Source organism: Lithobates pipiens, unplaced genomic scaffold (genome assembly GCF_037356315.1).
Source record: "Lithobates pipiens isolate NorthernLeopardFrog02 unplaced genomic scaffold, aLitPip1_a1.2 Scaffold_10, whole genome shotgun sequence".
NCBI classification, from domain to species: domain Eukaryota; kingdom Metazoa; phylum Chordata; class Amphibia; order Anura; family Ranidae; genus Lithobates; species Lithobates pipiens.
The window spans coordinates 227,563,117-227,587,207 of record NW_027507686.1 but is presented as its reverse complement, the minus strand read 5'-3'; the positions used below and the strand labels follow the sequence as shown (position 1 = coordinate 227,587,207).

Here is a 24,091-nt window from a genome sequence, read left to right as displayed (position 1 = left end):
TGTCTCCTGAAGCAAGGATGATCATGAGAAAAGTGAGAGATCAGCCCAGAAATACAAGGGAGGAGCTTGTGAATGATCTCAAGGCAGTTAGGACCACAGTCCCTAAACAAACCATTGGTAACAATACCCTGCCAGAGATGGAAATGCTGCAGCGCCTGCAAGGTTCTTCTCCTAGAGAGGTCCTGTCTGAAGTTTACCGATAAACATCTAAATGATTCAGAGAAGGATTGGGAGAAAGTGCTGTGGTTTAGATGAGACCAAAATTGAGCTCTTTGGCATTAACTCGACTCGCCGTGTTTGGAGGAAGAAAAATGCTGACTATGACCCTAAGGACACCATCCCTACAGTCAAACATGGAGGTGGAAACATTATGCTTTGAGGCTGTTTCTCTGCTAAAGGTACAGGCTAACTTTGCCACAATGAGGGACCAATTCACAGAGATATGTGTTGTAAAATCTCGGATGAGAACTTTCTTCTCTCAGCCAGAACATTGAAGATGGGTCGTGGATGGGTCTTCCAACATGACAATGACCCAAAACATACAGTCAAGGCAAGAAAGGAGTGGCTCAAGAAGAAGCACATGCAGGTCATGGAGTGGCCTAGCCAGCCTCCAGACCTTAACCCTTTAGAATATGTATGGAAGGAGCCAAAACTTTGAGTTGCCAAGCGACAGTCGAGAAATCTTAAGGCTTTAGAGAAGATCTGTAAAGAGTGGACCGAAATCTCTCCTGAGATGTGTGCAAACCCGGTAACCAACTACAAGAAATGTCTTACCTCTGCTCTGTGCTTGCCTACAAGAGTTTCGCCAAGTCATCTTTTGCTTTGGGATCAAATACTTTTTTTACTCACTGAATTGCAACTAAATTCATAACATTTGTTTAACGGGTTTCTTTCTAGATTTTTTTGGTTGATTTTCTGTTTCTATCATTTAAAATAAACTTATGATAAAAAAAAAAATGAGGTTCTGTAATTTTTAAGTGGGCAAATGTACAAAATCTGTAGGGGATCAAATAAAACATTTTCCACATTGTACATGATTTTTGATGCATCTGATACGAATTTTACATTTAGATTGTGCACAGTCATTCATCCCAAGCAGATTACTGCCCAGTCAGCAAGGGAGAGAAAGCTGTAACTATAGTACTGTGGTTTATGTAGGGCCCCATACAGCCAAAAAGGGGCCAGCCTGAAGTGATCTAGTGGGACTTTGTTCTGACTAAAGATCCACTATAAAGAAAAGGATAGAAAGAAAAGGTGCATTTATAAAAACACAAGGGTGCAGGGGAGGTGTAGAGATTTACTAAAACTGGAGCAGACCATTCAGCTTCTAGCTTTCATTTTCAAAGCTTAACCACTTCAATACCTGCCCATATTAATATGACGTCCGCAGATGGGATCTCACCATCCTGGGCGGGCATCATATGACATCCTCAGCTTCGTGCCGTCGCGTCACTGAGGAGCTCATGTGCGTGCTCGGTGGCCGCGATGTCCGCCGGGCACAAGCGATCATTCGTGACAGAGCAGGAACGTGGATCTGTGTGTGTAAAACACACAGATCCATGTCCTGTCAGGGGCGAGGAGACAGATTTTTTCCTAGTATATAGGAACACAGATGGGTCTCCTATCCTAGTCAGTCCCACCCAGTTAGAATCACTCTAACACATTTACGCCCTTGATCGCCCCCTAGTGTTAACTCCTTCGCTGCCAGTGACATTTATACAGTAATCAATGGCTATTTATAGCACTGATCGCTGTATAAATGTCAATGGTCCCAAAGTATTGTCAAAAGTGTCCGATCTGTCCACGGCAATGTCGCAGGCCTGATAAAAATCTCAGATTACTGCCATTACTATTAAAAAAAAGAATAAAAATGCCATAATTCAATAACCTATTTTGTAGGCGCTATAACTTTTGCGCAAACCAATATACATTTATTGTGATTATTATTTACCAAGCATATGTAAAATACATATCGGCCTAAACTGAGGAAAAAAAATTGGGGATATTTATTATAGCAAAAAGTAAAATATTGTGTTTTTTCAAAATTGGCGCTTTTTTTGGTTTATAGTGCAAAAAATAAAAACTGCAGTGGTGATCAAATACCATCAAAAGAAAGCTCTATTTGTGTGAAAAAAAAAAAAATCAAAATTTTATTTGGGTACACTGCTACATGACTGTGCAATTGTCATTCAAAATGTTACAGCGCTGAAAGCTGAAAATTGGCCTGGGCAGGAAGGGGGGCGAAAGTCCTGGTATGGAAGCGGTTAACAAGCAGATGCTGGAAGCCAAGTGGATGTCATGCACAACTTCTCCAGTTTAAGTAGATCTCTCTCTCCCCCCCCCCCCCCCCCCCCAATTTTTCTAACTCCTTATATATGAATACCAAACACTATACCTGGAATTATACGGAACGTAAGCCAGAACTCACCAACAGACAACGTTAGCAGGAGTATGTCCTAATAGTAGCTGAATCCAGTCTTTGTATTCCAGACACATTGCCTATTAATAATCACAAAAAAACATGCAGAACACGACATGCAGTTAGTGTTAGGTTATGCTGCACACAAATACACGCCCTTCACTGTATCAGACCTTGTGAGGACCAGTCACACAAATTCAGACACAACGTTTCAAGAGTACATGCTGAACATTTTAATAAAACGTAGGTCAACCTGGTACTTCACTATTAATAATGCAACAGGCAAAGAATTCTTTATTATAATGTGCAGCTCATTTTGCTTAATAAGCCTTTGGGAACATCTGACAACTGAGCTAAAGCTGTATGCTGAATACATACTGAAAGACCCTCAACAAAACTATCTTGTAAAACTATTGAATCAGGAACTCGATGGTCAATAATGGTCTCCGCTTCATGAACAGGTGAGGTACATCAGACTCCAGATTTGCTGCCCAATGACCTGGCAGGTAACACTGAAAAAAAAAAGGACAGTAGTGCATAGGGGATACCCAGCTGCCTATGCAGTGTGGCAGAGGTGTATAAATCACAAGAAATGCTATACTAAATTGGAAATCTTTTTGTATACAGGCAAAACCATTCCCATACATGTATTTTGGCTGTATATGTATCAGTTTGCTTTATAAAAAAGGAAAGCTTTTGTTTAATGAAGCGGTTTTGGAAAAATGTATATAGTGCCAAGTTAGTCTATTTAAGGATAATCAATGTGAAAAGAGACCAAAGAAAGTTTTTACTGGATCTGGTCATAGGAGAATGACGTCTATAGCAGTGGTCCCCAAACTGTGGCACAGGGGCCAAATGCAGCCCATTGCTTGCCTATATCTGGTCCTTGGGGGCACTAGTCCTGCCACCGACACCAAAGACGGGGCACTAGTCCTGCCACCGACACCAAAGATGGGGCACTAGTCCTGCCACCGACACCAAAGATGGGGCACTAGTCCTGCCACCGACACCAAAGATGGGGCACTAGTCCTGCCACCGACACCAAAGATGGGGCACTAGTCCTGCCACCGACACCAAAGATGGGGCACTAGTCCTGCCACCGACACCAAAGATGGGGCACTAGTCCTGCCACCGACACCAAAGATGGGGCACTAGTCCTGCCACCGACACCAAAGATGGGGCACTAGTCCTGCCACTGACACCAATGATGTGGGCGCTAGTCCTTCCATTGACACCAATGATGGGGCATTGTTTACTCAACATTCTAGGGCATTTTCTACTCCATCCCCCACCCCACCAAAGTACATTAAACTGGCCTTTTGTTAAAGTTTTGAGTCCATTGCTCTATAGCTTGGTGCCAAATAGAGACCACGTACGGGATGGCTCAGTACATACTCCAAATTTTAAAGGCTACTGGGAGTTGCACAGGACAAAACATTGTCACAGCTCTGGTCAGTCGGTTGCTGGGGATGTTGGTGGTGAAATAGATTTTCAAAGTGAAAGTACTCATGTAGTATGAAGTATCTAAATTAATGAAGCCAACTGGTGGCTTTTCAAGTCTATGCTCTTTTCCCAGCCTGACCAGAATTCTACTCATGGCATGTTTCTGAGCATCACAGTGATTGCTGGACATCCCTGAGCATGCCGTTTTCTGCTTTGTGGGTACCCTTGGGAGTCCTTCCTGCCCTAGACTCCTCTTGTACCCCAACTAGTATTTGGTGTCCTGCATGCCAGTAAGACCATCACCCCAGTGCTGCACTATGCTCCTGTCATTCATATGAGTCCTGTCTGAATAGTGTAGGCAGTTTATGTTGTATGGGTGTAGGACAACATTGCCTGATTACTGGATTGATAAATGGGTTAAAAAGGTGTGCAGCCTTCATAAAGAATCAAGTGTACATGTTGGAAGGTTTTTTCCAATCCGGGTATTCAAACCATTTCCCAAACTTAGGTTAAAAGAAGCTTAATGGAGACTGCCTTAGGAGCCAGGGATGTGGCTCTGGGTGTCCTAAACACTATGGATCTAGGAGATAATCCGGGACACATTGGGAGGTCTTGTGCTACATGTCGGTGAAGGGGCTAGTTTTACTACTTTGTGTTTCCACATTTTAGATTACTACAGGTGAAACCCTCTTGTAGCTAAAGTTGGTTGCTTTGCCTCTGTTTTACCACCTAGCAGCTAGTAAGCATCCCTCTTTCCTGCTGATAAAGGTGGTCAGAGGCCGTAGCTAGGTTAGGAGAAACTCATTGGTTGTTAAGGATGAAGCACGGGTAGAACTATCAGACATATGATGTTGATCAGACCAAGCATCTGATAAACACGTCTCTGGAGGACATGTGAAAATGTGGACAAAAGCTGGCCATACATCAGTAGATTTCCAGTTCAAAGTTTGTATGAAAATGCTCAGTACATTCAATGTCTTCACAAATGTCCTTCAAAAGTATTTTGTTTGCTTTTAACATTCTATCTTGCAACGAATGAACTATCAAAACACACAAACACATACATTGTTAGAAATTCCTTTGCGAAAGCTTTCCATGCTACTCCTTTGAAGGCTGTGTGCCCCCACTAAAATTAGTAAAATAAAAAATTTGTAAAATTAAAATTTTTGAACAAAATTTTTACTTGTGTATGGTCAGCCTAAATTAGAATTCCTGCAGAACCCAAACCAGCCTAAAGAATGTCCCGTCGACTTACCACCTATGTGAACTAAACCCATGTTTAAAAGAGGATATAGCACTCAATGGCTGAGAAATCCAGGAGCGATGATGTCCCCCCATGTACTCCCAAGTCAGACATTTTCGGAAACTGCCTCCCCTCCAGCCCCCGCTGACACAGGGAGCCGGATCAGAGTAGCCCAAAAATGGGTAAGTACACATTGTTTTCTCGCTCTCTTTTTACACAGGTTAGTCAGCACAGGTAGCATGAGGGGGAGGGGACTAGTTCATGTTAAGCAGGAATTCTACTTTAAAGCTCTGTTTGCTGGCTAGAAAAAAAAAAAAAAAGTACAAACTATTAATATCTACAATTTCATATTTACATGCCTAAAGAAATAAAATAATTAATATTTTATACTTTCTGATCATAATGCACAGAACAAAATAGGTTACAACACACTTAGGAAACACGCTATAGTAGTGTAAAAAGAAAGTTATGAAGAAACATGTCAGCAAAGTGGTAGCAACACATGCATTGAAAGGGCACACAATTATATCATGCAAAGCGGCACACAGGAAGTGGTCAGTCTTACCATCCATCTGGATTTTCTTTGGCTGCATAGAAGGAGAAGACATTGAAGAGTTGACTCTGAAGTTGGCAGGTAGTGTCTCCGCAGAGCCGGCACTCATTCCTCGCACATCCTTTGGTCTGAATTTCTTTCGCCACGATGGGGCCCGTCGAAAGCTTTTATCATCATCCTAAAACAAAGACCGTATTGTCAGTGTGGAGCCGACCACTGTCTGGGGCATGGGCTTCAGCCAACCATGTGTTTTGACTCTCCTGACTGTATATCAGTGTTATTTCTCTAGCGAGGAGTAAGTTTAAAGTAAGGAAGTCACAGCACCTAGCCCTAGAAAAAACAAAAAACTCATCAGTGCAAGTGCTTGAGTTGGTCTTTAAATAATAGTTTTTGTCATTTTTAGCCAACTTTTCAAATATTACTTCATATTTGACAAAGTTAATTAAAAATGACAAAAATATTAAACTATAGAAAGCTCAACTCCAGCAACAGGAGTTTGATGAGTTCTTTTAAAGTAACCTGCCATAATGTACATTTTGTTCATCACCCAACACATTTTCTTGTTTACATGCGTGTGAAAGTACCGCTTCTGCTGTTCTTGCCTGCTCTCTCAGCTGCAATGCTGTAGTTGCATCTTAGCCTCTACAGTGGGGAAAATTATTATTTGATCCCCTGCAGATTTTGTAATTTTGCCCACTAACAAAGAAATTAAGGGTCTATAGTTTTTATCATATGAACTAAAAAGGGGGAGTTTGGGACTTTAAATGAGACATATGGGTCAAATGGCTCCATCCATATATCTGCAAAAAGAAAGGGGGGGGGGTTTGAGATTTTAAAATGAGGTGAGTACACTTGGCTAGAAGAGGAGTAGATATCAAAAACATGTTTTTATTGGTGAAACAAGGAACATGGCAAAATGACATGATACATGCAGCAATGAATAAAATTGTCAATCACATATTACAGAACATATATAGAAACTAACAGTAGCAACCAGTCAACCACTGTGTAGTATGGAACTAATCCTGCATGTAGTAAAACCACTTAAAATGACATGGTAGATGGAGAACTCAAGATAATGTATTCAGTAGGGGCGTCCAAATTATCAGTTTCATGGATAATACCACTCTTCAGGGGCAGGTGCATGCAAATATCGTAATAAGTCTGGAAAATTGGGGATGGCGAGTCAGAGGCTGTCCAAATGGTCTGTACCAGGAGCTGTGTAAGGGACCCGCAGAAGAGGGACCAAGTGCTGCCATGAGCCCCTCACCCAGGGTGATACCGTGAGTGCACGCTCCGAGTCCAGCATTTGCGTCCATAGACAGGAATGCCGCACCCAAAATCATTGGATTTGAATGACAGCAGCGGGAGCCAATGGCTGCGCAGCTATTGATCTATCCAATCAAGAGCTGGGAACCCGTGCAGAGATGGAGAGCATGTCCACTGAGGGAATGAAGGGGCTCAGGTAAGTAAAATGAAGGGGGCGGTCACGGTTCGAAGTTTTTTTCTCCTTAATGCATAGGATGCATTAAGCTGAAAAAACACGAGTGTTTACAATCCCTTTTGGGTTTCTTGGCTGTCGCTTGGCAAAACGAAGTTTAAGCTCCCTCCATAAATGATCTATAGGATTAAGGTCTGGAGACTGGCTAGGCCATCCATGACCTTAATGTGCTTCTTCTTGAGCCATTCCTTTGTTGCCTTAGTGGTATGTTTTGGGTCATTGTCATGCTGGAAGACCCAGCCACGGCCCATCTTCAGTGTTTTGGCTGAGAGAAGAAGGTTCTCATCTAAGATTTTAGAATACATGCCCCCTTGAATTAGCCCCTCAATGCAGAAAAGTAGACCTGTACCCTTTAGCAAGGAAACAGTTCCAAAGTATCATGTTTCCACCTCCGTGCTGGACTGTAGGCATGGTGTTCTTAGGGTCATAGTCAACATTTTTTTTCCTCCAAACACTGAGTCGAGTTAATGTTGAAGAGCTCAATTTTGGTCTCATCTGACCACAGCACTTTCTCCCAATATTTTAAATGTTCATAGGTAGACTTCAGCCAGGCTTGTACATGTGCCTTCTTGAGGAGGGAGGGAGACCTTACGGGCGCTGCAGGATTTTAATCCATGCCTGCATATTGTGTTACCAATAGTTTGATGACTGTGGTCCCAACTTGCTTGAGATCATTCACAAGCTCCTCCCGTGTAGTTCTGGGCTGATTGCTCACTTTTCTCATGATCATCCCTACCTCATAAGCGAAATCTTGCATGGAGTTTCATAATCGCTACAACGGTTGTCTGCTTCTCACCAAACTTCTTGCCGATGGTCTTGTAGCCCATTCTAGCCTAGGTCTACAATCTTGTCCCCGACATCTTTTGACAGCTCTTTGGTTTGCCCACGATGGTGAGGTTTGAAATGAAGAAAGATTCTGTGGACAGGTGTCTTTTATACACATAAAAAGTTGTCGTTGGGAGCACCTTTTTAAATTGACAAGACTAATCTGTATACAGCATGAGCATGGAAGGGGATCAAATACTTATTTTACTCACTGAAATTCAACTTAATGATTATGCCTATGATTAAAAATTAGACTAATTTCTTTGTAAGTGGGCAAACTTACAAAATCTGTAGGGGGGTCAAATGATTTTTTTCCCCCACTGTATCTCATTACCATTCACAAAATACATACAGCTCCAGACTTAGTTTTGTAAATGGACAGTCAGCAAGAGAGGAGATGATGTAACCATAGTACTACGGTCTATGTAGGGCCCTATACAGCCTAAATGACTTCTTTGTATAGTTAATATGTCATTTAACTACTGGACACTTTCTCCACCTTTTCAGATTTCAGCACTGTCACGATTTGAATGCCAATGACTCATTCATGCAACACTGCACCCAAATGAAATATTTGTAATTTTTGGATAGAGACAGTGCTCACTTTTGGTGGCATTTATTAGCTTCTGTTATAAAATTTTGCAAATCTCTTTGGTAAAAATAATCCAATTCAGGATAAATTATTTACTTTGTGTGAAAGTCATAGTCTGAAATTTATAGTTTATATATTTGAAAATTGATCAATCCTGGTGACACTAAAATGCCAGGACACTACAAATATCCTCCAAAATTACCCCTTTTTGGAAAGTAGATACCCCAAGCTATATTTAATTTTATGTATTTTTTTACATACCGTGACACTGTAGTTCTCTGCAGATGTGATTAGATGTTTACTATGATTGTTTAGTACAGTGCTGAGCACTATATAAAAAAATAATTTATATGATTGGCATCCATTCTTGTGCCATTGTGTACAATTGTGATAGCTGCAATTGGCAACAGCTATCACATGGTACAGATGTGCTGTGATTGGTCACAGTGATCATCTGATACAGGACCAATCATAGAGCTCACAATAGCACACAATGCATGGCTATAAATGAAAGCCATTGTGTACAACTGGCATGTGATTGCTGTGACTGGTCAGGGCGATCACATGGTACCAGGGCCAGCCCGGCACAACCACCCATGTTCCACTGTGTATGGTGGACACAGCAGGTCACAGATCACGCTGATGTGCGGCCTGCTAGGGAACACATGAGGATTGCAGTGAGTGGGAGGTTATCATAGGACGTCCATCATGGATAATGGTGCTTCTGGCTCAGCTGTATTATTATATTAGGCTGGGTGGGAAGTGGTTAAAGAAATAGAATTTGTGAGGCATGCACACAAGAGAAGAAGAAACATTCCTATAGGTGGGGGGCATGTCAAACTGCTGCAGAGAGACCACTGGTTCCACATAGGTGGCAGTGGTACGTCTCTGCAGTCTGCCGCCAGGGGAAGGGAGTTAGGACTGCAGTTGTGAAGTACCAATACAATTCTATAATACTATACCACAGCCAGAAGATAGTTACATACATTTAAAGTGGTAATAAACTGAAAACCAAAAATGTAATATATTGCAGCTTACCAATCATTAGGTGTGCTGGCTGCATTGTATTTTTTTTTTTTTATTTGTTTAAGGATTTTTCTCCTGTTTTCACCTGGTGATCTGGCCAGTAACATAACTCCTGTATTAGCGTTCTCCCACTCTGGATGAAGGAGCAACAGACACCTTTGTACAGCAGCATAGTCAGTCAAGGGGGAGGGGGAGTGTTAGACGCACTAGCAGACACCCTTTTAGGATAAAGGTTTTAGATAAATAAAAGCTGAACATTGGTAAGCACTTGTCAGTGCTAAATGATTTGTGCTCCATCTGCAGGACAGCTTGTTCTGTTGAAAAACAAAAAACTTACTGCCAGGATTACCAGGCAAACATGAAAGAAAGCAAGCCTAAAAAATATTGCAGCCATCACTCCTAAAAATGTGTAAATTGAAATAAATGTTTGATTTTTGGATTATACTGCTTTAAAGCAGAGGGCCACCCTAAAATAAAAAAAGAACATCAACATTCTAAAAAATAAATAAAAAAAAATAAATAATAATAATAATAATAATAAATATATATGTATATGTATATGTATGTATATATATATATATAAAATTTTACTTACCAGAAACCTTTGTTGCTAGGCAGTCTTCCTAATCTGCCACTTCCTATTCTGCGCTGCTTCCTCCTCTTCAGTGACATGTTTGTGTCCCAGAAAACAACAGGGCCATTCACAAATCGCTGCGCGACTCATGCATGCGCAGTAGGAAATGGGCAATGAAGCCGCAAGGCTCCACTGCCCGTTTCCCTTCATTAAGATGGCGGCGCCGACACTCGAGCTGATCCGCCTGGGGGGGGGGCTGACATTGCAGGCTCACTGGACAGGTAAGTGTTCTTATTAAAAGTCAGCAGCTACAGTGTAAGTAGCTGCTGACTTTTAAAAAAAAATTGTGGCTGGAACACCGCTTTAAGCTCCTGCCCAGTGTTTAGTAGTGTATTTACATACATCATAAAGTCTGCTGTTGGCCGACGTCACTCAGCTGGTCCAGGCTTTGGAAAGATCTTGACTTTACAGTCAGGATACACCCAGATGTATGGACCGGCAGCTGGCTCAGCCTCCCAGTGGGAGAGACTATGTCAGCCACGCCCACCCCCTGCACAGCTCAGCGCTCCAGTGAGTTGCTGGAGAGGCAGAGCAGACAGCCAGTAACTGTTAGTCACTGCAGACTGAATATCAAGAACTGAGCGATCAGCGTGTTTTTAATCATTCAGTTCTGGGTGTAGAGCAGGGGTCTCAAACTGGTGGCCCTCCAGCTGTTGTGGAACTACAAGTCCCATCTTGCCTGTGCCTGAGGGAGTCATGCTTGTAACTGCCAAGTCTTGCAATGCCTCATGGGACTTGTAGTTTTGCAACAGCTGGAGGGCCGCCAGTTTGAGACCCCTGGTGTAGAGCCAGCAGGGGACAGCTGCAGATAGAATCAATGCTGCAGCCATCTAGGAGAGTATGATTATTTTTTCTGTATTCCTGAACTTCGCTTTAAATACATAAGAACTACCCGTTTGATGACCATAATCTCCCTGCTGTATTTTAGGATTGTGAAATATGCTAAAAGCTGCAGATGCAAGTCTAAAAGTCAAATTAATAAACAATTTCTAGAATATTTAACAAGACTTGTTGATTAAGCAGAGATTCACTTTAATATATTCAACATAAACATAGCATAAAAACCAAAGTCTTACATCATCAAATCTTCTATCAGTTCCTCTTATTAGAAGATTATTGAATTCCCGCTCCAGTGCTGTTCGTGCCTGAAAGAGACAGGATGTGATGAATTATCTGGGGAAACTGCTGCAGCACATCTGTCCCCCTGTGAAGAGTTCTTACACCTCACCCCAGTTACCTGTGTGTTCTGAGTGGGGATTTGTAGCAGCAAAGCCAATGTGGTATGATCAAATGTCTCATCTAAGGCAATCAGAGCACCATGAACACCGCTTTCTAGAAGATTATTTGCATATTCTTTAAGTCCAATGGACAATATCCAATTGATGACCCGGTCATTGCTCCAGACAAGGACATCTGGAAAAAAAAAAAAAAAAAAAAAAAAAGATACTAAAATTTAAATACTAAACTTAACTGAACAAAACACCACCAAAAAATTTAATCAGAATAACTTGCATTATTTGTTCCAATATCTTATTTTATGTTGTACTATTGGGTGTCTGATATAAATCACACACTGACATTTTAAAGACACAAAGCTGGACTCCAGTCTTACCATCATCCTTCAGACACTTGTTTTGTACCTAAAGTAAAGCTTAAGGCCCGGTTTACATGGGCATACTGAAGCATTGACGTCTGTTTGTGCCGTGCATCCCCGTGTAGGCCATTCATGTCAATTGAAACACAGCGACTGCATGGACAGTCGCTGCTCCCAATCAGACATCCATATTGTTGCGTGCATGTCCTCAGCACTACTGTCTCTGTGCAGGCGTATGCTTAATTCCTGTGTGAACAAGGCCCAATGCCTGAAACAGTTAAACCCTCTCCTCTCTGCATTCATAAAGCAGTTTTCTGATTTTTTAAGTTTCTTTTTTAACCACTTTAGAGCCTGAGAGCCCGACGTCCTCTAGTGGGCCCTGTGCTCACTGCCTGGCACCGTGGAGCTCAAATGGTATTTGCCATTAAACCCCAGAATTGGCAGGTCTGCCATTGGTGCCCTGTACTTTTCACAGATGAGAGCACGTGAAAGGGTCTGGAGAAGCCACAGAGAACGTTATGCTGCCTGTAATGTCGTTCAGCATGACTGGTTTTGGTGGTGGGTCCGTGATGGTCTGGGGAGGAATATCCATGGAGGGGGACACAGACCTCTCTAAGCTAGACAATGGAACCCTGACTGCCATTAGCTATCGGGATGAAATCCTTGAACCCACTGACAGACCCTACACGCTGGTGCAGTGGGTCCTGGGTTCTTGCCGATGCACGACAATGCCTGGCCTCATGTGGCAAGAGCATGCAGCCAGTTCCTGGAGGGTGAAGAAATTGATACCATTGAATGGCCCCCACGCTCACCGCTTTGCTTGATCATTTTTGATATATACTCTCTATCAACTGGACCTGCACTAAGGGGAAAGTACTATTCTACCTTTCCTCTATAGCTACAGCCTATATTGGGCATGTTTTGAAGCCTGCTGTCTTTCTATGGTGTAATCATTGGAAGTTTTCATCAGAATTAATTTGGCTGTTCTGTTATACCGCTAAATTATATAACAAGCTCATCCCACAATATAAGGACCACTGGCTGATGTCATTCATGTTTTCTGTTGCTTGTGCGCTGCTCTGATGGACATAGCTTTCTTTTCATTTTTGAGTTATGTTTTTTGTCTTTATGTGTGGAGCATCAACATTTGGGGTCAGTATGCTCAGCTGTGGTTTTACGCTTTCAATTTTTAAAATGTATATAAAATACATGTATATGTTTTCATGCATATCGTGTATCTCTGCATACCCCTGATGTTATACATTCTGCCATCATAGATATAAGCTACAGATCTGAAACCTACAAGCCCTCTGTCCCTGAAGAAGATCTGCATTTTGTTTTCCGAAACGCTTTGGATGTTCTGTCTGTCTGACAAATCTCTAAGCTTTTCCTTGTAGCTGGTTTCCATTTCTGCTCCCAATATTTGTGTTTGTTGCGTATATCCCTATGTTCAAGTAGCTATATATTATCAATGTGTAATAAATTTTGAATATTTTTTTTACCATCAAACTGTTTGTGGTCTGGTTTAAAGTCCCAATCTGAGGAATCCACATTTTGACTCTATATATGACTATATATCAGGGATGTGGTCCACAATCAGTTTAAGCAATTAGTTGTGGTAGAGGGTCTCTTTAAGATGAAGGAATTGATACCAATGGCCCCCACGCTCGCCTGACATAAATCCAGTAGAACACCTCTTATACATTATGCTTTGGTCCATAAAAAGTCCGACAGGTTGCACCTCAGCCTGTTCAGGAGCTCAGTAATGCCCTGGTCTAGATCTGGGAGGAAATACCCCAGGACACCATCTGTCGTCTCGTTAGGAGAATGCTAGGCATGAATACAAGCATTTGGGTGCCAAACATACTACTGAGTACCATTATGATTTGCTGCAATGACATTTCAGCAAAATTACTAGCCTGCTGCATTTTTTCACTTTGTTTTTTGGGGTGTCTTTGAATTCGGCCCGCTGAAGGTAATAATTTTAATTTCCATCACACGATGTGGCATCCTTTCATTCCTAACATTACTCAATCCATACTGGTATAGATCTCCATCATGATATTTTTCCCAATTGAGATCTGATGTGTTTTCAAAGTTACTCAATTTTTTTTGAGCAGTGTACGTAAGCTGCATTGTCAATAAAAGGATATGTTCACCTTTTAGAAAAAAATATATATTTGAAGATAAAAATGTTCATTTAATTTTTTTTTACACCGCAGGCTGTAAAACATTGCACCTACAATTGGCAGGGTGACAACAAAATTATGACAGCTGGTGCAGGGAGAAGAACCCTCACCTGCTTTTACAGAGTGGGGAGCACTGGTGCTGGGAGGTGGGCGTATAGGAGCAAGTTCTTAAATATGGGTAAACATGTAACATGCTCTTAAACGTGAACTCATCCTTTAAGACTGGCTGTTCCTGTGAATGAACAGGCTGTGCCTCAATAATAATGCTTGCTGCTTTTGTATTGGTATCCGTTAAACAATATCAAGTCTAATAAACATTTTAACATAATCCATCAACATGCAGTAATATATCTTTAATACCTTTATTTTCATTTTGACTTTCATCTCTTTTCCTCTCTAGTTCTTTCCGGTCATAGTTCAACCTCCGTAAACACATGATGCCACACTGAAAACTATTCCTGATTGGAAAAAGAATTGGGAAAAATGTTATTCCATACTTGCCTGACTTATCACAGCCCCTCACTATACAGATCGCTGAGGTGGTGGCTCCTACCTGTGAAAGCTGTCCACCATTTTCAGTTGTCCGCGGAGGTCCTTCTTTGTCAAATGGTCCAGCATTCTAGCATCAACAAGGCACTCCATAAAATAACTTCGGTACTGAGGCAGGCCCAAGCTAGGCAGCCACTCGTTGCCAATCCACTCATGATTCATGTCGCCATATGCAAGGGTCTAGAATAAGAGCAAAACTTTTGCATAACTGGTTACAAAACAAAGATTTTCCTACCCCAAATTTCCATTTGCTTTATGGCAAAAAGCACCTTGTAAGAACTATAAACTGCAGACTTGATCTATTTAGTGTCTTTACATTCTGAGAAGAGAAAACACATTGCGTCAAACTTTTGGCAAAACCATTTACCTGCAAAGGCAACAAAAGTATACTCACCTCTCTGGTGGCTTGTGTGTCTCCTGCCTTTGCTCCGTTCCAGAGCTGCAACTCTGTATATGGCTAGGTATATTCCCTGTTATGCCCCAATGGACTCTCTTGGTACCCAAGGACTAACAATTTATATGATAATTTTTTTTTTTTTTTTACATTTTATTAACAAAAAATGATAAAATCAGGACATGTATCCATACATAAAAAGGTAAGATAAAAGACAGTGCTTGCAGTGGCATGTAATATTTTACATCAAGAGCGCTGATGCGAAGCAAATCCTATACATGTTTGACAGTGAACAACGCTTCTTCAGAAGGAATTACCATCTACAATACAAATAATACATCATAGAAATAAAGTATTAAACATACATCATTTTAGATATGACTAGTAAATAGAGACGACAAAAGTAAAATAATGTTCTTCTATTTTGTTGCTTACAAATGGAACACCAGCAACCAAAAATAGTGGAGGATAATAGGTGGGAGAGACTGTTATTCCGAAACATACATGTCGTTCCTAAACCACGTCCTCTTTTGACATAGATTTATTGACACCCGTTTATGATCTGGACTGGACCAGAAACACTTAACCATTTTTTTTAATTGCTCAATGATGATGATTCAATTCTACATTTTATGTATAATTTTGACCATAAAAGCATTACCTTTTTGGATTTAAAAATCATTGTAGAGCCTGATGGACAAATCAGGACAGAACTTGATCGTAAACTGTCAGCAGATAACACTGCTGCATGCCTCAAGTGCGCATACCCGGCCTCTTATTTCGAAGTATCCTGCATGCCCAATATTTGCGGCTGTGACAGTACTGTATGGAGGAGGCCAATGCCCTCCATGAGCGACTTCTTGCGAAAGCCTATACGCGGACTAACTTGGAAAAAAATGCCTTTAATAGGGCTGCCTCACGTACCAGAACATCTCTGTTCTACGGCCTACCATAGCCTAACCAAGACAATAAAAGTAATTACCAAATTTTCTACTCATAATAACCAACTAGCAATGACCCAGTTGGATCACTGGCATTTATTGACAGACCATCATATCCTTTATTAGTTTTCCACATTGAGGGATCACTTAACAAGCAGCCATTATAAAAAGTGGAGCAGCGACAGCCATCTGGCCCACACGGCACCATTCGCAGCGGACATTGCCCTCAATGTCATTGGGTCCAGGAGGGCACTACCATCATACTCCCAAACGGTGAACCATTTGTATGTCCCACATTTGTGGCACAAGGGGTGTCATTTATTTAACGGTTTGTTTATGTAATGCGTTCTGTCAGAAAAACTAAGAGCTCTGACAGCAGATTAGTGACCACCTTTACTACTCCACTAACTGAAAGCTCACTACCACTGAATGCCACATTGGTTTATATCATAGGTTTAAACCTGAGGTTATTAAGTTCATGGTCCTGGAAGTGGTCCCAAGGACCAGCGGGGAGGAGACTGGGGTCATTTGATCTTACAGCAGGAGACCCTGTGGATCAAGCAACTTAGTGCCATTGTCCCCCTGAGCCTAAATTAGGTCTTAACTTACAAAAAGTTCCTGTAAAGGAATGTTCAGGGCCACTCATAAGTACAGACTATACCCCTATTGACAATATTCTATTTTGGACCCAACTGCTCGATCTGTGCAGTTATATCCTGCCTTTTACCCTCTTCCCCATTTTTCCCTCCCCTTTCCCTTTATTCCCAATCTTCCTTATAACTGTAGTGAACATGCTCTGATGACACAAAATTATTGGATTTTTTTCAGTCTCAGTGCCAGAAAATATATCAGTTGTTTAAACATGCTCTTTTGATTATTAATTGATGCCCTTATATATTATATCTTGGTATTGGTGTTGCATACACTCATGGTTGTTTGTTGCCTTAAGAGTACCAGCACCCAGGCAGCTGGCTGTGGTGTTTGGCTCCCCCTATGGTGGACACGCGCTAGGGTGAGGGTAGTCCCAGTAGTCTGGATATCCCCCTCACCCCTACTGGAATAATGGCAGTAGGTGACAGGCTGCATCCTCCAATGGCCACATGCATGCACGGGAATCCGGCGCATGCGTAGTGCAGAGAAGTGGATCCGGTCACAATACTCACAAGGGTTGGGAGCATAAATAGCACAGAGAGCGCAGCCCTCAATGTGGTGACTGCCAACCTGGGGGAGATTTTGCCATTGGACACATTACTTGCACTACCCTACCTGCCTGTTCAAATTACCACAACCATCTTGAGCACATATATAAACTAGCTATTCTCTAAGTGAGTGATTCCAGTGACGAAATAGGGAAGCACAGTACTCTTACCACAGATGAGTCTTGATATAGCTTGAGTCTATTTTTGGTTGCATTGTCCTTGCTCCATTTGGTTGTTAATTGATCACTCTATAAATATCATTCATCTCATAAGGGGCTCTCGGGCATCTTGGAATTCTGGCTGCAAGTAAATGGATTATGCAATACTGACACCCCAGAGAACTTGTAGCCCACACCTACCTTGGTGAGGTGCCCAGAGCTTATGAGTAAAAACTCTACCCCTCCCCCAGGTTGCAATACACGGCTACTCTATTGATATATAGGTCAGGCCATCTTTGATTATAGCTCTACCTGAATCTCTGCTCTAGATATATGTGCTTGTGGATTTCCTCTCATATCCACTGGAGGGAGTACTTTTGGGTGCCCCTGGAGTTCTCACTATTTTTTCGTTGCTGGTGCTCTGAGAGTAAGCAACAAACTAGAAAACATTTTTTTTTACTTTGGTCTTCTCTGTTTACCAGTCATCAAATCTAAAATTATGTATGTTTAATACTTTTTTTATTTCTATAATGTATTATTTGTATTGTAGATGGGAGTAATTGATTCCTCCTGAAGAAGCGATGTAGAGGATTTGCTGCGCATCACCACTCAATCAGCACCATTGATGTAAAAAATGATAAGCTACTGCAAGCATTGTCTTATCTTTAACCTTTATGTATGGATACATGTGCTGATTTTGTTATATTTTATACATAAAACGTAAACTTTATCACATAAATTGCCCTTAGGTAGCGAGATAGTCCATTCCTCTTTCCCCCCATTGGGGACATGGCAGGGAATATCCTTAGCCATATACAATTTGCTATGATTAGAATAATGGTACCTTTTATTGTATAGACACCAATCTGAGGCACACGCTCCATGTAGGGAGCTGCAACTCTGTCAGAATGGTCAGCATTGGACACTTCTGGGAGTGTGGGATGCCTGTGACCATGCCGTGAGCTGTGGTTCCATCTACAGACTATGTCACTGCTGTTTCCCGGAAAGATGTAGGAGTTGGTAGAAGGAACCATAGAGCTCAGCAGGGAACAGAAGAACCTGATTTCCAGAAATGTTGAATATCGAAGACTCTAAATAAAGGCTGCAGTGCTACAATGAAGGGAAGGTGGGAGACACAAGTAACCAGAGGGGTGACTATACGCTTCTGGAGATTTACTTAAACTGGTGCAGCTGTACATAGTAACCAATCAGCTTCTAACTTCAGCTTGTTCAATTAAGCTTTGACAATAAAACCTGAAAGCTGATTGGTTACTATGCACAGCTGCACCAGATTCTGTGTGCACCAGTTTCAGTAAGGCTCCATTCACACTTGTACGACTACAAAGTTGCATGACTTTGGAGTGCAACTTTGGATGGTTGCTACTTGGATGTGACTTATTTTCCCTCTGCAAAGTCAGACCCATTGTTGCGCCACTGTTGCATGTAAAACATTCAGATACAATGTTAAAATTTAAGTCTATGGCCTTGAAGTTGCATGAAAGTTGGACCAAAGTAATGCATGAACTACTTTGAAGTTACTGTGACTAAGTCATACATATATGAATTTCATTGGAAAACATGGGGCGCGACTTGATGTCCAAAGTTGCACAAGTGTAAAGGGGGTGTAAATCTCCCCCTTTGCCTTTTTTTTTTTTTTTGCAGAGGAATGCTTTTGCCCAAGATTTGGAGCAACAGAATCACTTTAATATGTCCAGCTATGGAAGTGTACCTATCCTGTCAAAATGTAAGATAAATTAAAAAGAAGCAGCAATAAAACCATCAATGATTACACTGGGTCTATACATACACTGCTTCTTTCAGTAACTGTTCTGAACCCTAGATGCAGATTATATGCAAGAGACAGCTTTTTTGATACTCATCCCTTAAATAAGGAGGAAGAGCTGTGCGCCGACACTATGGCAGGCGGTTTCAAGGATACTCGAATCTCATGAAAATACAACTTAATTAGCAACGGGGAAAATTCACGTTTGGTGGGAAAACATTACGCAGTAGCCTCTTTGAAATGTGTGAAGACAGGGTATAAAAGCTAGCCTAGAGTGCAGGGAAATGTGAGAGTCCGATTTCTGTGCGCTTAAAAGTGATTGAAACGGAAAAGGTAAATTAGTGAAAAACGCTCAAACCTGAGCCCAGCTTCCCTCCTCATCTTCCTGGTGTTAGGTGGGTTAAGAAAGCAAAAGAACACAAAACATTAGTCAGCAGGGTTAATGGGAATAAAGTGGTCACTCCATGCAACACACAACCCCCTCCCCAAACCTCCAGTGCACATGCAAATGTGGAAACGCATAGAAACCATTAGAGACCTCTGTGTTTATAACATGGTCTCAATGCCACATACATTTTATTCTAGAATTGACAAAAAAAAATGTGTGTATATATATATATATATATATATATATATATATATATATATATATATATATATATATATATATATATATATATATATATATATAATTTTTTTTTTTTTTTTGTGCAAGTCTCTTTGCTGTGCGCAAACATGGGAAGGCACTTTAACAAATTCCTGACCTAGGACATGAGGCTGCCATCAACTGGACACTGGAAATTCTAAAGAGTGCCAGACCAAGGATCCAAGTCCAAAATCTTTTAATAGTAGGGTTTGAGAACATGAAACAGCCAGTATGGTTTAGAGGCTCAGAACACCTCCACTCCATCAGGGCTTGTATATTGCAGAGGGGACTCTAAACCACAATCACCAGGATTGTGTTATCACTGGAATATTCCAGGGCTGTGAACAACATTGGAGGTGCTGACCATTATTAGCAGCTGTTTCATCCCCAATTGTCAGAAATTGATATTTCTGTACAGCCTTTCTTAAAGTATAAAGGCGACTGAGCCTGTGCAACAAATCCTGGTCTATTACGCCTGCATGTAAAGCGTAGTTGCCGCATACAACTGCCTATAGATATAAATGGCTGTGCATGACTGTTGAGTATACATCAGTGCTTTAATAAGCATGAGTATAGGTTACAGGTGTATTCCAAGAGAAAATTTTATGTATTTTCTGTCATACGCTTGTAAACTATACAAATGTTTACATAGCCAACGGATCTTACGGAGGAGCTTTTGTGCCTGTTCACAAAAATAGAAATGAATGGCATTTTTCTGCACTGAAAGAGCACAAGTCACCACTAGGACACACAGTACACAATCGTTTTCTATGTGCCCCGTTCATACTGCAACACAACCTGGAGTTGCAGTGCAGTGAGCTTCCGATAAAATGCAGACTGAAGCCGCATTTGATTGCAGCACACAGGAAGGCACTGCATGTCACTGTACAGCAGCGTAACACACAGCGCTGATCTATGGAGACATGAAGTGTCACTGCAACCAGAGTGGACAGCTGCCCACACACTAAACTGCTCCCGTTTAGATTGTGGGCAATGTAAATGGGCCCTTAGGAGGAAAGCAGCCATTGTGTACCCTGCATCAAATGAAATCCTTTAACCTGCTACTAAGCCTAGCCATACACATACATTTTCTCTGTTCAGCCCATGTGCTGGAAAAGATAAATCCAACAAATTCCTCTGTCCACACTAAATGGCAAAGAGAGAGGCATCTCCCCTGCCAGCTACTGTATTCAGACAGCCAGAACCTGTGGTTGTCTTAATACCAGAACATTGCCTGCATTTGGCTGTATGAAGTCGCTGTTTAAACAATTTTTCATCTGGCTCCTTTAATTTTTCGATCTTAAGTTAGCTATTGATGCATTGGAATTACCCTACTGAACTGGCCAAATTTAGATATATGCTATATTGTCAAAAGTATTGGGCCACCTGCCTTTACACACACATGAACTTTAATGAATGAAATACTTGTATAGCGCACAATGCGAACTAAATCGCCTCGAGGCGCTGTGGCGAGCTTTGATCATCTGCTAAAAGAGAAGATGGTGTTGAGTTTTTTCCTAAAAGCCAGGTGATTTTCTTCCAGGCGGATGTTGATTGGTAGAGCATTCCATAGACGAGGCCCTTGGACAGCAAATCTCCGATCCCCCTTGGATTTATACCGGGCTTTGGGCACGAGGAGGAGGTTTTTGTTGGCTGATCGAAGACTGTGGTTTGGTGTGTACGATTTATTTTCTCCATTAGGTATTGCGGAGCTTCTCTATGCACGCATTTGTGGGTGAGGCAAATGGTCTTGAACGTGATCCGTTTTTTTTTTTACGGTTAGCCAATGTAAGCTCCGCAGTGAAGGAGAGATGGATTCCCAGGGTTAATGGTATCCCAGTCTTAGTCAGTAGGGTTCAATATAGAGTTGGCCCATACTTTGCAGCTATAACAGCTTCAACTCTTCTGGGAAGGCTGTCCACAAGGTTTAGGAGTGTGTCTATGGGAATGTTTGACCATTCTTCCAGAAGCACATTTGTGAGGTCAGGGACTGATGTTAGACAAGAAGGCCTGGCACGCAGTCTCCGCTCTAATTCATCCCAAAGGTGTTCCATTGGGTTGAGGTCGGGACTCCACGACAAACTCGCTCATCCATGTCTTTATTAACCTCACTGTGTGCACTGGTCCAAATCATTTAGTGGAGTGGGGATTATGGCATGGGGTTGCTTTTCAGGGGGTTGGGCTTGGCCCCTTAGTTCCAGTGAAGGGAACTCTTGAAGGGGGATTTTTCTACCTGTGTCACTGGTGGGCGATTCCTTAGGTGTCTTTGTAGTCACGATCGGCGTCTTTTTAACCCCCGGCGTGACGATTTCAGTTGTAAGGATAACTTTTAAAAATGCAGTCCGGCGGTTTCCATTTTCACTGTGGGCGTTTGAAGCCCACAAGCATTTCCTTCCTGGATGCGATGACGCTGTGCTCCCAGCACCCACCGCTCCATCCCGCGCATGCTCATTGATAGCAGTGAGCAGCGCTGTAAAAGATTCTGGTTGCCATCACGACGGGCGGCGTCCTCGGAAGTTCCCACCCTGTTGTGATGGCGAAGTAAACATCAAGAGAACAAAGACTGGTGTCACGTGACGCCGAAATCTCACAAGATTTCGGCAGTACAGCGTTCCCAATTGATTCATGGGAACAATGAAAGATACCTCCCAGGGGACTTTGCGGAGACGGGGAAAGGCAACAACCACGCCTACCCCCACGGGAGGAGAGCCCGGAAGTCAGCTTGGAAATTAAAATTAAAAGTTAATTACGCCGATCGTATTTTCAAAATGTGAGTACAACACCGCTTTAAGGTGTCAGCCAAGAAAATGCCAAGCTCCCAACTTTGTGAGAACAGTTTGGGAATGGCCCCTTCCTGTTCCAACATGACTGTGCGCAAAGCAACATAAAGACATGGATGAGTGAGTTTGGGGTGGGGGAACCTGACTGGCCTGCACAGAGTCCTCTCCTCAACCCGATAGAACACCTTTGGGATGAATTAGAGTGGAGACTGTGAGCTAGGCCTTCTTGTCCAACATTGGTGCCTGACCTCACAAATGTGCTTCTGTTTAAACATTCCCATAGACACAGTCCTAAACCTTGTGGACAGCCTTCAAGTGCGTGTAAAGGCAGGTGTCGAAATACTTTTGGCAATATAATGTAGATCATTTTTTGTCAAACCGGAATGTTGGACTTTTCTATACCTGTGGATGCAGCCTCTGATCAGTGCATTTTGACAGTGGAGAACCTTGCTGTCAGAATACAATATCCCAGTTGGGGGGATTCCTCCATCCACTTCGCATGTGTATTGAGGAATCATTTTTTTCCCTTCAGCCTTCCAGCTGAACGTAAAAAAAAAAAAAAAAAAAAAAAAAAGACCCATCTATGGCTAGCTTTAGGTTGTTGAGATGACATGGCCACCCAGATCTAGAATTTTGGCAGATTCAGCATGAATTGGTAAAAATTTGAGCCATAGAAGAGCTCACAGAAGGCACTCTAATAATCTCAGTGGCAATGAGAAGGCCTCACAGTCTGCCTATTAACACAGAGGTTCAACTAGTTTCTATTCATTTCTCAAATTAACCTCTTAAAAGTTGAATAAACCTCATTAAAAATGCCCAGTTTGGCCAACACTTAAGAGGTTATAAAAAAAAAAAAGTAAAAAAAACAAACAAAAAAAAAACCTAAACTCTATCAAACAAGAATTGAGCGTCTACAAGTACACTTTTCGTAAATCTACAAAGAAAAGGTGGCAAGAGGCACCCGCAGGAGAGGCTACACAACACAGGCGGTGCTGCTGTAAACTAACCGTTTGTGGAGAGGCTGTGAGAGTTTCCATCTCTTCATGAGTAACCCAGACATTTCCCGTGGACTATTTACAAGCACATCCAGTGAGAGAAGCAGTAACAGAGAGGGAAGGTGGCACAACATATAAGCAACAGGTACACAGTGGAGCAGGAAAGAGCAAATGCTAAGAGTCTACGGCAATTAGGTTGAACCAGACTTAAATCTACATAGGAACACAGCTGAAACCCTAATGCCATTATTAAAACATGCCATTAAGGTAGCATAACATGATTCACTTTGGATACATATTTTACAGTTCTTTAAAGGGAAACTAAAGTCTATCACAGTATATATATAAAAAAAAAAAAAAAAAAAAAAAAAATTATATATATATATATATATATATATATATATATATATATATATATATATATATATATATATATATATATATATATATATATATATATATATATATATATATATATATATAGATCTTTATAAAATGTTTGATTATATATAAGTGAATTTAAGCATCTTAAACTAAAACTGCATCAAAAACCTTTTTATTCTCCTGGCAGGTCAGTAAAGTCGATCTCAAACTTTAACATGATAGTGGAATACCACAAGTTGTTTT

General features: G+C 41.5%; 1 protein-coding gene across 16 annotated transcripts in view; it reads right to left on the bottom strand.

Annotated features, from left to right (window-relative positions):
- PPFIA1 (PPFI scaffold protein A1) overlaps positions 1–24,091 on the bottom strand; it is a 200,309-nt gene that overhangs the window by 5,552 nt on the left and 170,666 nt on the right. For 5 of the 16 annotated variants that reach the window (XM_077462434.1, XM_077462331.1, XM_077462368.1 and 2 more), the window contains 8 exons: positions 23,477–23,539; positions 19,402–19,428; positions 14,573–14,748; positions 14,380–14,477; positions 11,474–11,649; positions 11,313–11,381; positions 5,671–5,836; positions 2,429–2,499 (listed from right to left, as the gene is read on the bottom strand). In XM_077462434.1, the coding sequence (XP_077318560.1) occupies positions 2,441–2,499; positions 5,671–5,836; positions 11,313–11,381; positions 11,474–11,649; positions 14,380–14,477; positions 14,573–14,748; positions 19,402–19,428; positions 23,477–23,539 (834 nt within the window). In that variant the 3' untranslated portion in view covers positions 2,429–2,440. Of the gene's footprint in view, positions 1–2,395; positions 2,500–5,670; positions 5,837–11,312; positions 11,382–11,473; positions 11,650–14,379; positions 14,478–14,572; positions 14,749–19,401; positions 19,429–23,476; positions 23,540–24,091 lie in introns of all 16 variants that reach the window. The other 11 variants (XM_077462377.1, XM_077462449.1, XM_077462398.1 and 8 more) reach the window with 6 other exon arrangements.